Source organism: Protobothrops mucrosquamatus, unplaced genomic scaffold, assembly GCF_001527695.2.
Source record: "Protobothrops mucrosquamatus isolate PMUCROS unplaced genomic scaffold, P.Mucros_1.0 scaffold861, whole genome shotgun sequence".
Lineage (NCBI taxonomy): Eukaryota > Metazoa > Chordata > Lepidosauria > Squamata > Viperidae > Protobothrops > Protobothrops mucrosquamatus.
Window position 1 is genome coordinate 16,359 of NW_015387116.1, and position 17,903 is coordinate 34,261.

The following is a 17,903-nucleotide window of genomic DNA, read 5'->3' on the forward strand; positions in this document are numbered from 1 at the left end:
TGAATCTTTTTATCTATTTTTTTTTCTCTTGAAGAAACTGATCTCTTGTGAGGAGATCCCCCAAATGCTTCAGAGAGCTAACTAACAGGCAGCAAGACCTAAAGACCAAACTGCTGTAACCTTTCAGTTTGTTTGTTTTTCAGTGTGCTTAATGGGATTTTAATCTTTTCTACCCAACAGGATAAGCAAACTAGGGCACCAAGACTTACAGATCACAATGTTTTTGTTTTTGTAGGGGAAAAAATTTGCAAGACAAATAATATTCTAAAACCACTGTGATCATTCTTCCACAGTGGACTGCAAAATTTCTGCAACAATTAATATTTTCAGCGAATGCATTAAGGGCTTTGAAAGCTGTTAACAGCTTAACAGGTTAAATATCAAAATAGGTTTATCAGATCAGTGGGATGTTTGACTTCTAATTACATTGTTTTGTTTCTGCTGGCTGAGGAGATGATGTGGGAAAAGAGCTTCTGATGTCAGAATCAAAAGGACTTAAAGGTAGGGATAAAGAGTAATCCAAATAAGCTGAGTTTGGGTTTATATCAAAGTCATTGTTCAGAATGCCTTGACTTTGCAATGCTTTTTCAATACTGCCAACCAGAGTGAATGCACAGATCCAGCATATTCTATATACACTTGTCTTGTTTCAAAACGAAGGTACTGACAACTGCTGTAAGTATATGCAATCAACCATAACTTACATGTGGGACAGCCATGTAATAACAATGTCAGTAATTTTAACATAATCTCAGGAAAACATGTTTCACACTAGGGAAATAGAAGAGCATTTCAGTCACATGAATCTTTGATTATTACAATATCTTTGTTTATTAAAAGTGATATGGCTGTGCATCTATCAGATGACTATACTTTCAGGTATCTTTGTATCCCTCATTTTAATTGTATGTGTTATTTTTCATGATGTAAACCAGCTTGATGAAATGTGAAAAGATGAGGAATGTAATTTAACACATGCATAAGTATTGTATTTCTGCTTGTTCTTTAGCTATCCTAATCATTTGACTTTAATCTTTAAAGTTTATACAATATTTTTGGAAACAAGCTTTTTTAGAATCGAAAGTAACATATTTCAGCCACTGTTCTCTGTTCTGTACAAATTAATTTCTTCTAAATCTCTGTCTTTTTAGAAACATTTTGAATTCCCTGCAAAGAAGGATAAACTTGTTTCATTGCTCCTGTTTTTTGCTGATATGAATATATATATTCATGTTTTAGTGCTGAAGCCACCTTGCTAATAAGGGAAAATTTAATAATTAAAATGCAATTTTATTATTTTATTTTATTTCAAACTAATTTGAGTACTAATGCTAATGGAAAAATAGGTATAAATTAAATACATGTGGGCACGATGATTTGTTGATTGTAATGGATGACCATTTTGTACCAGACATTAAGTTTGAATGTACCGAATTTATGTGGATTTTGTTCTAGCTATGGTGGTTAAACACATTAACTCCAGCATGTAGAGGGGCAAGAAAATCCAATTTGTGAGTTTGCAAATTCATTTTTGATGGATTTGGAGGTTAGGAGTAATTTAACAAATAAATGGGAACCTTCCACATCACAGAAGACTTGCAATATGATTCCCATCTTGTTTTTCCATTTTTTTGTTACAGGTATGATTTGGCAGTCCATTTTTGCCTAGTTTTCTAGAGACCTGGAGAGGTTCACAGCAGGATCTTACCTCTAGATCCCTTTCCTACCACAAATTTCTAAATTGTACAATTCCCATTATATAGCTTGCTATGATGCATCTATGGAAAACCAAAATGAAACTGCTTTAAATAAATCCTATATGTATATGTACATGTACATGTATATGTACATGTGCATATATACACAACACACAGGCATAACCTAATTATTTTCTGGGTTGCTGTTGAAATGTCTTTCTGAATCCATCTAATTTATATAATGTTGCAGGTTCAAACAACATACCGAAATATAAAATATCTACATCAGTTCACAGAACATGCTAGGTTCAAGGGTAGCTGGCTACTTTGTGGGTTCAGTATGTTGTGAGTTTATTTTAAAGTTCTACTTGCCTTAGTTACTGCATTGTCAACCCCAAAGCATCTCTCTCTTCACCTGGTGCTCTCTATTCAAGAGTAGGGCTACTTGGTATTTTCAGTAACCCAAGAGAAATAGACCAATAGGCCACCAAAGACTCTCCTATACTATAACTTCATAAATGGAGCTTTAGTCATCTAAGTAATCTCTCCTGGCCTAGTGTGCTGTTGGCTAAAGATTAGGTAGTTGAAGTCCACCACAGATGGAATTTGCCAGGTTGGGAATATTAGTTCTGCGGATTCCTAGTTCCCAACAATAGTTCAATGAGAACAATTAACCAGTGAAACAGTTTGCCTGCAGAAGTGCTCCATCATTGGAGGAGGCTTTTAAGAAGAGATTGAACAGCGATTTGTCAAGAATAGGATAGGGTCTCCTGCTCAAGCGGGGAGTTGGACTCAAGACCTCCAAAATCCCTTCCAACTCTGTTATTCTGCATTCAGTTCACCACAATAAAACTAAATATGAACTGAATAACATTTTTGAATAGCACTGTTATCACTGAAGGACAAGATTTTCAAAAATTTAAACTTTTACTTCTGAACTTTACTTGCACACAAGAGTTAATTGCATGTGCATCAGCCTATTCTTTATTCTCCCTGGAGTTCGCAAAGCATGATTAAGTGTACGCAACTAGTTTTAGTCCACAAAATGCCATACTTCCATTCCTTGCTTAACCAACTGTGGCAGAATTATCACTGGATGAATGGCTCTTGCCTGCTGCCAAGAAGGGTTTGTTCAGGGTAAAACTCTAAAGTAGTGATTAACTTGATTTCATCCCTATAAGGTGCTGCAGTGCTAGGATTTACAGAATAGGATTAAAAAAGATTCCTATATGAAACCAGGCCCTGACAGCTGGTACCTCTGTTTTTTCATACTCCAATGTTTCTCAACCTCAGCAGCTTTAAAACGTGAGGACTTCAACTCCCAGAATTCCTCAACCAGCAGGCTAGTTGGAAAACACTGCTTTACCTCAAAATTCTTAGCTAATCCATAGAGAGAAACATCAAGAGACATTGAAGAGCTCTGGTTCAGCTATCTGCCTGCTTTACTCTAAAAGATGTTATACTGCAGGACTGGAAATAATCTTGAAGTTTGGAAAGAACATCTGGACAGTCAAAATTAAGTGATATGGCTTAATAGGTAGAAAACAGCTCTATTTTTATGGCATTCTTTTCCAACCTGCAAACTAAAATGCCATAGGTTTCCATGTGCAAAGCGCACACAAAGAACTTACAGTAGTCTTTTTAAACACTCTTGATAACTCTAGAAATGTCCCATCAATGCAGAGTTGTGAAACAATATATAAGGCCTGTGCTATTTTATAAGTGGTCTTTGACTTACGGCTGCAATTGATCCCACATTTCTGTTGCTAAATGAGACAGTTTTTAAATGAATTTTGCCCCATGTTACAATCTTGCTTGCCACAGTTGTTAAATGAATCACTGAAGTTGTTAAGTTAGTAACATGGTTGTCAAGTGAATCTAGCCTTCCCCATTGACTTTGTTTGTCAGAAGGTCGCAAAAGGCAATCACAGGTCTCTGGGACATTGTAACTGTCATAAATATGAGTCAGTTGCCAAGCATCTGAATTTTGATCACATGACTATGGGTATGCTGCAAAGATCATAAGTGTGAAAAATAACTCATTTTTTCCAGTGGCGTTGTAACTTCGAATGATCACTAAATGAACTGTTGTAAGTCGAGGACTGCCTGTATATTCCTCTGATGTTTTGTGTTATTAATGTAATTGCTTTCTCTCAACACATTTCCATTTCACCGATTACTGGTGATGATCCATTGCATTATTTCAACAGCATGACTCCTCAGGATCACATGAGAAAAATAATAATCCTTGGGAAGCAGAGAGGTGTGGAAGACGGGGCCTTTTACCAAATTGGGAGTGGACTTACACCTGGTGGTAAGATGGAATAAAAATTCAGCATGATAGTTTAGACTTTGCCATATAATACCAGGGTACCACATTTTTCTAGATTAACAGTTGCATTCCTTTAATTATAAATAAACTTTGTTTTTAAATTAAGTAACATATACCATTATATGTGTGATTGTGATTTGTTTTACTGGATCTATATTTGTTGGACGTTTTTTCTTTTCTTTTTGATTTTTATGGATGTATGCTGCTCATAGTCATACATTATGAATTGGGTAAAAAAAAAAAAGTTAAAGGTTTCCCCTGTCCAGTCGTGTCCCTTTCTAGTGGGCTGTGCTCATCTCTGTTTCCTAATTGAGAGAGCCAGTGTTGTCCAGAGGCTTCTGTGGTCAGGTAGCAGCATGTTTATATGCTGACATGCACAGAACGCGATGTGCACAGAATGTTTGTTACCTTCCCACCTAAGTGGTACCTATTTACCTAATTGCATTTGCATGCTTTTGGACTGCAAGGTTGGCAGGAGCTGGAGCAAGAACAGGAACTCACCCCATCACACAATACTTGGGTCTTGAACTGCCCAATTTCTGGTCGACAACCCAGCATGTTAGGCCATCACACCCCCGATAAATTGGGTAGTGTAGCCTCTAATCCAGTGTTTCTCAACCTTACCAACTTTCAGATGTGTGGAGTTGACCATTTTGCTGACTGGAGAATTCTGGGAGCTGAAGTCCACACAACTTCAAGTTGCCCCAGTTGAGAAACACTGGTCTAATCTAACATGTCAGTTCCAGGATTCAGATCTGGCTTCTTTCTCACACCTTTATGTTCTAACACAATTTTTTTAATCACCTCTTTCTCAGCCGTGGAAAAGCTTTCAGTGCTGTAAAAAAACACCCTCGTGCCTTCCCACCTGTCTGATTTCTATCAAATATACAATATACAACAGATAGAATCAAAAATTATAAGATAAAGACAGCTTTATGCAGGAAGAAATAATTTTCAGTTATCCAGGCCACAAATCATTAAAGCAGTGCTTCCCAAAGTTGGGTAAAATACCCAGAATTGGATAAAAGTGTTTTTTCTTTGGGTAATAAAAGAATCTAATTACCCATCACAACAGGGACATTGAAATCAACTTACATATTGCAAGAGGTACTATAATATATTCAAAATCTCCCAAAGTGTTCCTACAAAGCAATAATTACCAGTGGGGATTTGTTGAAATGACATAGTGATAATTTGACGACATTGTTCATAATAATGCAGTAGTCCTCAGGTTACAACTATTTGTTTAGTGACTATTCAAAGTTACAACGGTGCTGAAGGAAGGGGCTTATGACCAGTCTTCAAAGTTCAATAAAACTTTCAGATAAAAGATTTTAGGTAATGAAGGAAAAAGTTTAGGAAGCACTGCATTAAAGCAACAGGAACCAGAATCGTGAATGAGGCCCAGAAGGAAAGTCAGAGTGATGTTCTACACAAACCAGTGTGAGATCTAACCCCAGCATTTTCCATGTGCCATAATTGCTTAACATGTATAAACAGAGAGACAGGCTTTTAAGCTTCTGATATTGTATCTTATTACAATAAAAAACCTTTGTGGAATTCCTGATATGCCCCTTTCGTGACCTACCCTTCTTCAAAGGGCTTACCTCAGTCTTGAAAATGTTTCTCTCTTTCCCATTTTATATTAAACAAAATCAGGGCAGAGTTATTTTGAGTTCCTTTCGTCCCCACGCTTTCTTTTTTCTCAAGGCTGTGTAATCTTTTCTGCAAACCTGCCCCCTCAACGGAGTACTCCTTCCTTCCCTATGTCCAAGGTCAATTCTATATTGCTGAACCAAATGCACTCACTGTTAGCACATCAATATTATATGATTTGTTTTAGAACTGAGGCATCAGCAAGAGATCCTAACGAGGAGCCAGTTCATGGCAAGACACCCACCGCTAATATGCCAGCATGGAATGCAGACAATTCCTTCACAGTTGGAATCTCGGTTTATGGAAAGGTACTCCTAGCCAACTGATGAAGGAAAAGATGTTGTCCCTGTATATGGTAGAGTATGTAGAGCAGAAGTGTGGAAAATGGCCCCTTTATGACTGGCTGGTATGGCTGGCTGAGGAATTCTGGGAGTTGAAGTCCACAAGTCATAAAAGGACCAAGTTTGAAGACCCCTGATGTAGAGCAATGCTGTTTAAAGAGCTTTAAAACAGAACTGCATGTATTGGGCAGCTGTGCCAACAATTACCAGCCAACATGTTCAATATATCTGAGGTCAATAGAGGTAGATCTTGATTTATGACCATTTGTTTAATAATTGTGAAATTATAGCAGTGAAAAAAGTGAATTACAACTGGTCTTGCACTTATAATTGTCACAGAGGTGACATGTTCAGAATTTAGGTGTTTGACAACTGGCATGTATTTACAATGGTTACAGCATCCCAGAATCATGTGATAGTCATTTGCAACCTTCCCAGGGGGCTTCTGACAAACAATGTCAATGAGGGAAGTTAGGTTTGCTTAACAGCCATGCCAAAAAGGTTGCAAAATCAGTTGTGATTCACTTAATGACCACATTATTTAGTGATGGAAATTCCCATCACAATTGTGGTCATAAGCTGAGAACTACTTGTAAATCTAAGTTCTGATCTAGCACTCTTTCACTACAGACTGTGTTTCTCAACATACTGGCTGGGGAATTCTGGGACTTGAAGTCCACACATCTTAAACCTGCCAAGGTTGAAAAGTACTGTTATAGATATTCTTTTCTTCCAGAAAAGGTTACCTATATTGGCTCCACGAGCGTTTCCTTTCCGTACATAACTGTCAGATCAATTTGGAATATGGTTCCTCATTGGGAGGGAGGACAAATAACAAAAACAGGGGGCACACTGTCACAATACAAGCTCCATGCCCTTTGGACATGTGTAGTGACATTGCTCACACATACCAAAGAGGCAGAACTGACAGCATTATGAGGTGCTTTCATATTTTGATCCAAACATCTGATCCTGCAGTTGGCTCTGCTCCATTTGTTATTTTATTTTAAAAAATGTTAAACTATTAATATAGATGTTTTGCTTAAGGCTTTAAAAGGGCTAATCGACATTTACTCCTTAATATCTACATTAAATCCAAATATATCATCAGTTTTTAAATTCAGGGTCAAAAGTACTTGGGAATATCTCGTGTAAATGGCCAGGTGGGTTTTTTTGTACCAACAACTTTTTATTTCAGGATTCTGAATGACTGTGCGTTATAGGCTGTTTGCTCTCTTTTACTGATTCATAGATAGGAAGTTTCCTTTCTAGATTTTTTTTCTTTCACAGAATTTCAGCGTTTGCACATAAGATACTTTAACTAGCTGTCTTGTTTGCTCTCCTAGAAATTTGTTACCTGCATCTGAGATCTTACCTACACCTGATCTCAGGCAGATACATGTGGCTTCCACGCTTGGACCTCCTGTCTCACAACTTACTAACATCCCAAACTTATTATCTAGTTGCGTTTCCCAAGGACCAGGTAAGAAAGAGCAAAATCATAAGTAACTGAGTAAGTAAATAGACAGCAGCAGTAGGAAAACTATTGGTGTCAAATCACCCCAAGGCCTGATTCAAATTTCTTATACCAATGAAGGAGAATATTTGTAGCTCAGGGTTGACATGTGGGGTCCTTGGTGCTCTCTGAGCTTGCTTATTTTCCTGTAGATGTTTCAACCCTAACTAGGTAACATCATCATCATCATCATCATCATCATCATCATCATCATCAGTTACCTACAACTGATGATGTTACCTAGTTAGGGTAATGAAATGTCTGCAGGAAAAAAAAGCAAGATCAGAGAGTACCAAGGACCCCTCAAATTTCTGATTTGATCCAAATCATCATTTTGAAGAGCTGAGTCGATTGTGTTAAACAATAGGTGTGTGCATGGGAAAACTTGCACTGAGTCTCTGAATTGATTAAAGGGCCCTGATTTCATTCTGTGCATTAAAAAGATGGTAATGTTAGCCTGTGAGGTAGTCCAGATAAGAAGTACAATCAGGAATACTAGCCCAGAGCTGAAGAAGCTTCTTGGATGAGAAGCGAAACATCTTCAAAGAAAAACAAGGAAGTCCAGTTATCTCGTGAAAAAGCATCTTTGGGACAGCCATGACCTGGATGACTGAGAATCTCCATAGATATTTTCTTCCAAATCATTTTCAAAGCATGCATAGTCGTCCATGACTGCCAGCCTCACCGAGTAAATCAAATAAGAATCACAACCAGAGGAGCAAATTCTGCTTTATTGTAAGGATACATTAACAGAATCTTGCTAATCTATCAGTATAATGAAAACCAGTATCAGAGCAGATTATTAATCCAGTTTTAAACAAGTGAATGATGCTAAAACTAATTTTCAATTATCTTTATTCATTCGTTCATTCATTCATTCAATTACTAGGATATAGTTTTCTTCAATCCGAATCAATGGAAGCAGTAGCCAAAAGACAAGAATTGATTCAGAAACAAAATATTGCCAGGTAAAAAGAAATAAATCACAATTATTAGAATATACACGCTAAGTCATAATTAATTATCACTTAGCTTGTGGTTTGTATGAATGTTTATACCTGAGGTTTACTTAATTAACCCTGATTAAATAAATTATAATTAGCATGTCAGACAGCTCAGTATGCTTATAGGTCACCTAATTACTGTGGTTATATGGATGGTATTCCTGTTTAAATTATAGGCAATCTTTCTACATTTTCATCTTTGTCCATTAGGTGCTAGTATAAATCTGTCACTTATTGCGTTATGTAGACTTTGCTAATATGATTATTGTGGTACATATCTCAGAAGGCAACAGCATCTAGCACTTTGTCTGGACTTATAAACTAGCCTTGATTGCTGTTTGGATGGGAGACCACCAAGAATTTCTAGGACCAGAGAGGCTAAACAGGGAAGTCTAAAAATCTTTCTGTAATCTGTTTCCATATTATGACTTCATGGATGCATCCATGTAGTCATCAAGAGTTTTGCTCTATTCAAGAGTGCATTTTAGTACGAACCACAATGTGTGTGTGTGTGTGTTTGTGTGTGTGTGTGTAACCCTCTGAAGGTTACTGGTTAAGTAATGCAGCCCTGTAATTGAAAAAGATTTAACATTTTTAATATTCACAAACTGCAGGTCTTCAAGGGCTCAGATGAAGGGGTTTTTTTTTAAAAAAAATAGAAGATGCCAGGAAATATTGGCTTAGGTGTGGGGGATTCTGCCTGTAAATCACATAGTCTAGTACTGCTCTACAATGCTTAATGTTGCAAACTTTATATACTGTAACCAACTTCTGATGGCAAAATAAATAACTGGTAGACAAAGATTTCATTTCCAGTTACGTTGTGATGTTTATGACCATTACTTAGGATGGAAATGAATGCCATGTTTCAACAAAAAGAACTCGAAAAAGCTCACCGAAAAAGTCTTCTAAAACTCAGGGGCTTTTTCCCTTACTCTGATGTCCCAGCTGGCTCCACTGGTTTTCAAGCAAGACACCTGTCCGATGGCTTGTATGTCCATCAGACTACCTTCAATGAACTTCAGAGGAATGCCATGTTCATGGCCACTAGCTCCTATCCACCTTTCACCATGCTTCAAAGGGAACGAGGCCGTCGACCAAGCAGAAGAGCTGGTCTTCGCAAACTTGCTCGTTGCCACTTCAGTCATGGAAAGAACCAACTGGAGGATAGGGATGTGGATCTGGCCTCGGTGACTGTCAGTGAAGAAAAAGAGGATAAAAAAGAAACCAAAGTGGAGACGCCAAGCAAGCTTGCTGCAGCAGACGCAGAACGGGAGGTCCATGCAGCACCATCAGCAGCTGTCACCCAAAATGAGAAGGAATGTGAAGGTGGCCTGAGAAAGAACTTGTGTAACCATAAAATGCCCAGTGAAGGAAGTGACAGTCACAATAGAAACGAGAAAGATCCCCACAATTCTTGCTTAGTCTTTAATGAAAAGCGTGCAGATCCATCAAAAATCACATTCTCTGCTCTGGCAAGTGGCTTCTCCTTATTCAAACAACCTCCATTATCTTTCGGTAAGTAATAAGACATGCAGGAGAACACCATGACCTTTCAGATATTACTAGATTATGAGCCAAATAGTCCCAGATGAAAGGATGCTAGTAATTGTTGAAAGCATCATCCGGAGAACCACAAATTCTCCATGTCTGCAATGCAGCCTGGCATGAAAGGCAAGCTATATACTTCATGGAAACTATGTATGGTGATCACAAAGTCAACACATTCTACTTGCAGAGAACTCTCAGAACTGTAGCATAGAGAAAAAGCATTGGAGATGCTTTAAAATCTCTTTCCCAATGAAAATCAATTTGTAATCCACCCTCATGAAGGGAAGCAGCATTAGGATTTTAACAGAATAAGAGAATAACAGAGTTGGAAGGAACCTTGGGGGTCTTCTAGTCCAACCCCTTACACTATAATTAGTCCTCAACATATAACCATTCATATAGCAAGCATTTGAAGTTATAACATTATTGAAAAAAAGTGATTTAAGATGGGTTTTCACTCTTAAAACTTTCACAACATCCCCATAATCATGTAATCAAAATCTGGATGTTTAGCCCCCACCATGTATTTACAACAGTGGCAGCATCCCAGGGTCATTTTCCCAGGCTGCTTCCAACAAGCAGAGTCAATGGGGGAAGCTGGATTAGCTTAACACTGCAGTGAGTCACTTAACAATTGTAGCAAAAAGGTCATACAATTGGATGTGGCTCACTTAACAACTGTCTTGCGTAGCAATGGAAATTGTGCTCCAAATTGTTGCTATAAGTCAAGGACTACCTGTATTTAATTTAGCCTTCCATATGTACTGTAGATCAGGGGTCCACAATCCCTGGTCTGTGGACCGGCACCGGTCCACGACATGCCAGAAAACGGTCTGTGCAGAGCCCCTTCCAGGGGATGCAGGCAGCATATGAAACTACACCCTCTCTGATCCACGGAAAAACATCTCTCCATGGAACCGGTCCCTGGTGCCCAAAAGGTTGAGAGCCACAGCTGTAGATTCAACATGTAGTCATTAGTTCAAATGTTTCTCTGATTTCTTTGCTAATCAGTAAAAATAAAAGCTGATTCTTTTTCATTCTCCTAGCCCCTTCCAGACTAATTTTAAATGGAGAACAAATTTCATCTGCTGAAGATATTTGCAAATGGACTGTTGAAGATGTATACAGTTTTATCAACAGTCTCCCAGGATGCTCTGACTATGCTCAGGTAATCATAAATATTTGAAAAAAAANTGATTATGTAATGCCATCCATGCCTTAATGCTATCTAGGTTTTTTTTACTACGTTTTGTATGAAGACATCAATGGAGGTTTTCAAGAACAGACTGGAAAGCCATTTGTTTGGAATGGTAGGGTATCCTGCTTGAGCAGGGGGTTGGACTAGAACAGGGCTTTTCAACCAGTGGTATGGGTACCACCTGTGGTGGATTGACACCTGGCAGGTGATATGTGACCATCCTAGAAAAGTGGTAGCGGGGGAAGGGAATGAGCTGAACCGGTGGCAGCACCGCACAAGCCTGAGCAAGAGATGGCTGGAGCTGCAGGGCTGTCAGGGCTCAGCGGAAGCGCCAGGATCAGTGCCGCTTTCCAGATGATCGGTGCTTCTTCAGGGCTGTCAGGGCTCAGTGGAAGCGCCAGGATCAGCGCAGGGTCCAGCTGGAGCTCGGCGCTGATCCAGCTGGAGCTCGGCGCTGATCCTGATTCTGCTGAGCCCTGAAGAAGCACCAGTCAGCTGGAATGTTGCCTTATCTTCAGGGTCTTGTGACTTACATTCAGATGCGTGGCAACTGATTCATATTTATGATGGTCACAGTGTCCCAGGGTTATGTGAAGTGACCAAAACCTGCTGCAACCACTCAGCAGACAGGGGGAATAAAAACCAAACACCCCCCACCCCACCCCCGCTGCCAATCCTCAACAGAAATGCTCACAACAATGGAAACCTGGGACAGGAGGAAGAGCGCCGCCAGGTGGGCAGGCAGGTGTCTTGCTCGGCTGTGGCTTGGGGGGCACTTTTTTCAATGCCATTGTAAGTTCGAACAGTCACTAAGCGAACTTTGTAAGTCGAGGACTATCTGTACTTCATCACTTTTTTTCTTTTTTCTTTTTTTTGGTCATCAAGTTTTTGACACCTTGCTAAGTGACTGGTGGTACTCAGATATTACCGTATCCTAAAAGTGGTACAATGGGTGAAAAGGTTGAAAAGCCCTGGCCTAGAAGACCTCCAAGGTCCCTTTTAACCCTATTATTCTATGTTCTTTTTATGTAGTACAGTGTACATGAAATCCACTCAAAGCTGGCCATGGAGACAGGAAGGTTTAAGCTTACAGAGCATATGGAAAAATACCAAAAAGAAGAGATTCTAGGAAGAGACAAAAGATGATTTTCAAATACAAAATATTTCTCAAAATAAAAGACTGTTCCTATACGAAGAGCCAGGGAAGTGGGAATAACCAAGCCTGGTTGAAAGTTATAAAAGTAGAGGGAAATGGTACTTTGGAGAGATCATATAGAATGGAGGTGTTGGATAAGATAGCCATCTTACTTTGATTCTTCTGGAATCCAAACTAGTCATACATTCATATGCTTGATAACTGAATCACATTTATGACAGTTGCAGTATCCTGAGGTCATGTGATCACCTTTTGCGACCTTCTGACAAGCAAAGTCAACGGGGAAGCCAGAATCGTTTAACAACTGTGTTCCTAATTTAACAATTGTGATTCATTTAACAGCTGTGGTAAGAAAAGTCGTAAAATGGGGCAAACCTCACTTAACAAATTTCTCACTTAGCAACATAAATTTTGGGCTCGATTGTGGTCGTAAGCTGAGGACTATCTCTACAAGAGGTAGCATTCAGTGGATCCGGCACAAAAGCAGAGTTGAACTACTAGATAACCAGTAAGGTTATTTTCAGCTTTATGGTGCCATTACTCTAAGACCTTCTTCAGGATTCCTTGTATGACACTGCAACAGAGCACTTATTGTTTCAATGACAATATTTACTCCTTTGTTTTTAAAGGTATTTAAAGATCATGTCATTGATGGAGAAACCTTACCCCTGCTTACAGAAGAACATCTTTTAGACATGATGGGGTTAAAACTTGGGCCCGCTTTAAAGATTCAATCACAGGTATAGTGCATAGATCTTTTGAAATGCCAAACACTGAGCACATGGAAACCATAGCACTTTCAAATAGATATTTAATTTTCACTAACTTTTTACGTGATTTTTATTAAAAATTAGCTCTAGTTTGCTTTTGTTATCTGGTACAGGTACAACCATAACTGAGCCTGGAATTACAATCATAAATCATGCTGGTCTTTAAGAGGGTTATCACATGGCTAACCCGATTTTACAACTTTTTTGCAGCAGTCATCAAGTGAATGTAATGATTGTTAAGTGAATGCTGCAGTCATTAAATGAACCCATTGTCTGCAGTGGACATTGTTTGGTGGAATGTGCAAGTAAATAACAATAGCACTTAAACTTATATACCGCTTCACAGTGCTTTACAGCCCTCTCTAAGCAGTGTACAGAGTCAGCATATTGCCCCTAAACAATCTGGGTCCTCATTTTATCCACCTCGGAAGGATGGAAGGCTGAATCAACCTGGAGTCTGTCAAGATCGAACTGCTGGTGTGAGCAGTGAGTTAGCCTGCAGTACTGCATTCTAACCACTGCGCCACCATGGCTCTATGTCGGTTTAACAGTTGGTAAGTGAATCACTGCAGCTGTTAAGTTGTAAAGTGAATCTGGCTTCCCCATTGACTTTGTCACAAAAGATGATCACACGGCCACAGGATTGCAGCTGTCATAAATATGAGTCAGTTGCCAGGCAAACAAATTTTGATCATGTGACCATGGGGATGCTGCAACGGTCATCAGTATGAAAAATGGCCATAAATCATTTTTTTCCCAATGCTGTTGTTAACTGTGAATGGTCATTAAATGAATTGTTGTAAGTCAAGGCCTATAAATTACGGTAGCATTTTCTTTGTGTTACAAAGAAGCACAAGCAATAGGAATGCCATCGTGTTAAAGTAGTGATGCTACTATATGTGGTGGCATATTGCCAGTATGACACAAACATTTCTTAATGATAGGAAACCGGGATGGTAAACATTTCTTAATGATAGGAAACCAGGATGATGAACAATTATAGCAATGATCCAACCACTATTCTCAAAGGACAATTCCTCTATATTATTCTTCATTAGCTGACTCCATGGATTCCACTTGTACAGAATCATTTCTTTCATTATTACTACACAATAAAGAGGGTAATAATGATACTATGATGAAGACTCAGTAAGGGGCTTTGAATAGTGAAAAGCCCCTACCATGCTCAGTGTTTTGCTTATTTTGAATCTGTAAACAACTGTACATAATAATAACTGCACAGTCTTTCTCCTGAGTTTGCTGTTTGGATCAACTTCCTCTCTCTTGCTTTTACATAGTAATTTTGCTTTCATTTTAATCGTTAAGCAGTTTTATTTCTCCTGTCTTTATCCATCCTTCCTCTCACTTTTATCTATTCACATCCCTTAGTTATAGTAAGAATAATTAACCGCAGTTCAGGGGGATATAGTGAACAAATAACAGAATGCAACACTTCTTATTTCTTATAAAAGATGTCAAACTATTTCTGGAGAAATCAGAGCTGGATTTAGCATGAGGAATACGTGGAAATAAGAAGATGAAATAACCCAGTTAATTTGCTGTTCGAGTTACAGTGGGCTCCCGTCAAAGCAACCAGACAAGAAAGTTTAGATATAGCAATGTTTTCCAGCCTTGGTGACTTTAACTGAATAACAGAGTTAGAAGGGACCTTGGAGAAATCCAACCCCTGCTCAAACAGAAAACCCTGTATCATTTCAGGCAAATGGTTATCTAAACTCTTCTTAAAAACCTCCAGTGTTGGAGCATCCACCCATACGTGGATTTCAACTCCCAGAATTCCCCAGCCAGCCATGCTGGCTGGGGAATTCTGGGAGTTGAAGTCCACCTATCTTAAAGTTTCCCAAGATTGGGAAACATTGACATATAGGGATGCTATACGGTTGTATTTATTGATAAGTTTAAGACAGCAACATTATTTTAAAGTATTTAAATAAAAGTATTTCATTTCCCTAAAGGTGTCCCAATGCCTGAGAAATGTATTCTGCACGATGAATATTCCCTTGGCCATGCCTGTCCCATCTGCAACTAGCACATCTTCCGGTCCTTTCCATGATACCGCATCCCATCTTCCCTGTGGCAGTGCTCTTACTATTCTGGCCAGTCCTTGCACTCAAGATCCTGAAACTTCAAAAACAGTGGAACAAGTAATTTCAGCAAGCACAGACAATAATCCGCTCTAGCTGGATCAGAGGAGCCACTGTCAAAACTCTTTGTCAAAACTTTTTGTCAAAAATCATTGTCAAAAATAAGGGAGTCAAGCTATTTTCCAAAGCACCAGAGGGCAGGACAAGAAACAATGGATGGAAACTAATCAAGGAGAGAAGCAACCTGGAATTAAGGAGAAACTTCCTAACGGTGAGGACAAATAATCAGCAGAACAGCTTGCTTTGTAGGTGCTTCATCGCTGGAGGTTTTAAAGAAGAGACTGGACAGCCACCTGCTGAAATGTTATAGGGCAGTGGTGGCGAACCTATGGCACGCGTGCCAGAGGTGGCACTCAGAGCCCTCTCTGTGGGCACGCGCACCATGCCCCAGAGATGGCAACCGTCCCTCTTCAACCAGCCGCCTGCTAACTCGCCAAGGTCCCACGTGGCCGGATGCATCCCAGCACAGCTGTTTTCCCTCCCCCACCGTCCCATCCCTCCTGGCCTCGCATGCTCTCCTTTTCCCGGACACGACCCACTGCATCGCCTCCTCAGCTGTCAGCCAGCCGTCCAGCTCAAAGGCGGCTTCTCTGAACTGCTGGCGGCGGGCTGCAGAGCCCCAGAGTGCACCAGTCGAGGGGCCAGCAGGCTGTGGCTGCTGATGGACACTGTCTGCCCCCATGGGCTCGCTGGCCCCTGCCTTGCCTTGCGACAATGGCACCCCCGCCCTGTCTCACTTGCCTCATCTCCCCCAGCTCTGCCCGTCCCCCACAGGCATCCCTCCCCACGAGCAAGATCAAGGTGACCATGCCCACCTTGGCCACACCCACCAGGTCTGCCATGACCACCACAGCCATGCCCACCCAATGGGCCACGTCCACCTGGCACCCAGCGATAACCCAGTTTTGGGTTGCAGTTTGGGCACTCGGTCTCTAAAAGGTTCGCCATCACTGTTACAGGGTGTCCTGCTTGAGCAGGGGGCTGGACTGCAAGACCTCCAAGGTCCCTTCCAGCTCTATTCTTGATCTCGAAAGTGATTGATTGATCTTGAAAGTGTTCATTCAGTGGACTTGCCAGCAAAGAATGTCACAGGCCATGTAAAACAATTATAAACCTTTATGTTTATAAAATGATTGTTATAGAAACTGAAATTTGGCACCCGTGTGGTTAACAAATATTATTTATTGTATAAATATGAATTCACTAAAATAAAATGATAGAATCATTCATCTGCCCTGAATTTGGTTTTCTTTTTTTTAATGGTGCTTACTTGGTTGCCGTTCTTGATCTATGAAAATGCAAGATTACAAAGAGGCCTAATTTATATGAAAAGATGACCCTTGTTTTGGGGTCTCTTAACTATGGACTCCACCTGGTCTCTTTTCACTATGCATCCCAAATTTACAAAGACTTTTAAATTTCATACTTGTTCCAAATCTGTCTGCCCACCCATAAACAATGCTGACATTGTCACAGAACCCAGTTGTAGAAACAGCAAGTCCATGTTGCTTCGCTGTAAACCTACAATAACAAAATCTTGCAAGTCTGAATGCTATTCCTCACCTCTCATCTCTCACCACAATTGTTTGAAATAGCAAACTGAAGAAAGAACACAACCACTGGAAAACAGTGCATTCAGCCCCAATCCTTGTAGGTAGTCCAGTAATGCCATGGTCAACAGTTACTAAAACAAAAAACAAAAAAACAGGAAGGATAGGGACTGTGTAACTTCATCCAGGGCAAAGGTTCATCCAACAGTGATTAATAATGTCTCTGTTCCATAGTGTGATCCCCGGCTGAAAGGATCCAAATCATCTATTTCTGGAGTTCTCCAAAGTTGTCTCAACAGCCTTCCTTAAAAATGGGAGGCTGGAGACTGGACAATAATTATCCAAAACCTCTCATCCACTGATGGCTTTTGCAGAAGGGAGCACATCAGAACCTCCTTCAAGACTGCTGTTTTTGTGTTTATTTATGCTTATGATTGTAAAAAAATAAAATAATTAAAAAAAAAAAAGACTGCTGTTAATGCACTCACCCACCCAGAGGGTGTTGACAGTTTGTTAGATCAAAGTGGCTACTTCTTCATTCACTTCCCCCAACAGCCAGGAAGGCAGAGATGCAAAAAGCAGGTGACAGGAAAAAAATCTACTTCCTTGGAGCTCGCAGCCAAAAGAAATGTCAAATAACATTGCAACATTACCGACTCTGCACGTGGAATCAAGACTTGGTGAAATCTGTAAAATGCTGTGCAAATTGATCACAATGGTGGGAGAACATCATGCAGATACTTCCCCAAAAGGGAATGGATCACTTAAGTAAGGCTACTGGGTAATAGCCCAGTGACGCAGTAAGGGAGAAGATTGTCATGGTACAGGCCTGAACTTTACCAGCGCTCAGATTTGCTTTTTCTCTTCCTCCATCTGCACTTCAAGCATCATTTTTGGTATTTCATTTTTAGAGAGGCTCTAAAAACCAAGCTACCAACTAGGGACAGCCACCATATAACCATGGAGG

The 17,903-nt window shown here is 39.9% G+C and overlaps 1 protein-coding gene across 1 annotated transcript; it reads left to right on the top strand.

Moving 5' to 3' along the window:
* Positions 1-3,908: 3,908 nt before the first annotated feature.
* SAMD7 (sterile alpha motif domain containing 7) lies at positions 3,909-15,422 on the top strand. Its single transcript, XM_029284715.1, has 8 exons — positions 3,909-4,011; positions 5,873-5,993; positions 7,373-7,509; positions 8,432-8,510; positions 9,394-10,064; positions 11,144-11,265; positions 13,081-13,191; positions 15,198-15,422. The coding sequence occupies exons 1-8, from the start codon at positions 3,909-3,911 to the stop codon at positions 15,420-15,422; spliced, it is 1,569 nt and encodes a 522-aa protein (XP_029140548.1).
* Positions 15,423-17,903: the final 2,481 nt, after the last annotated feature.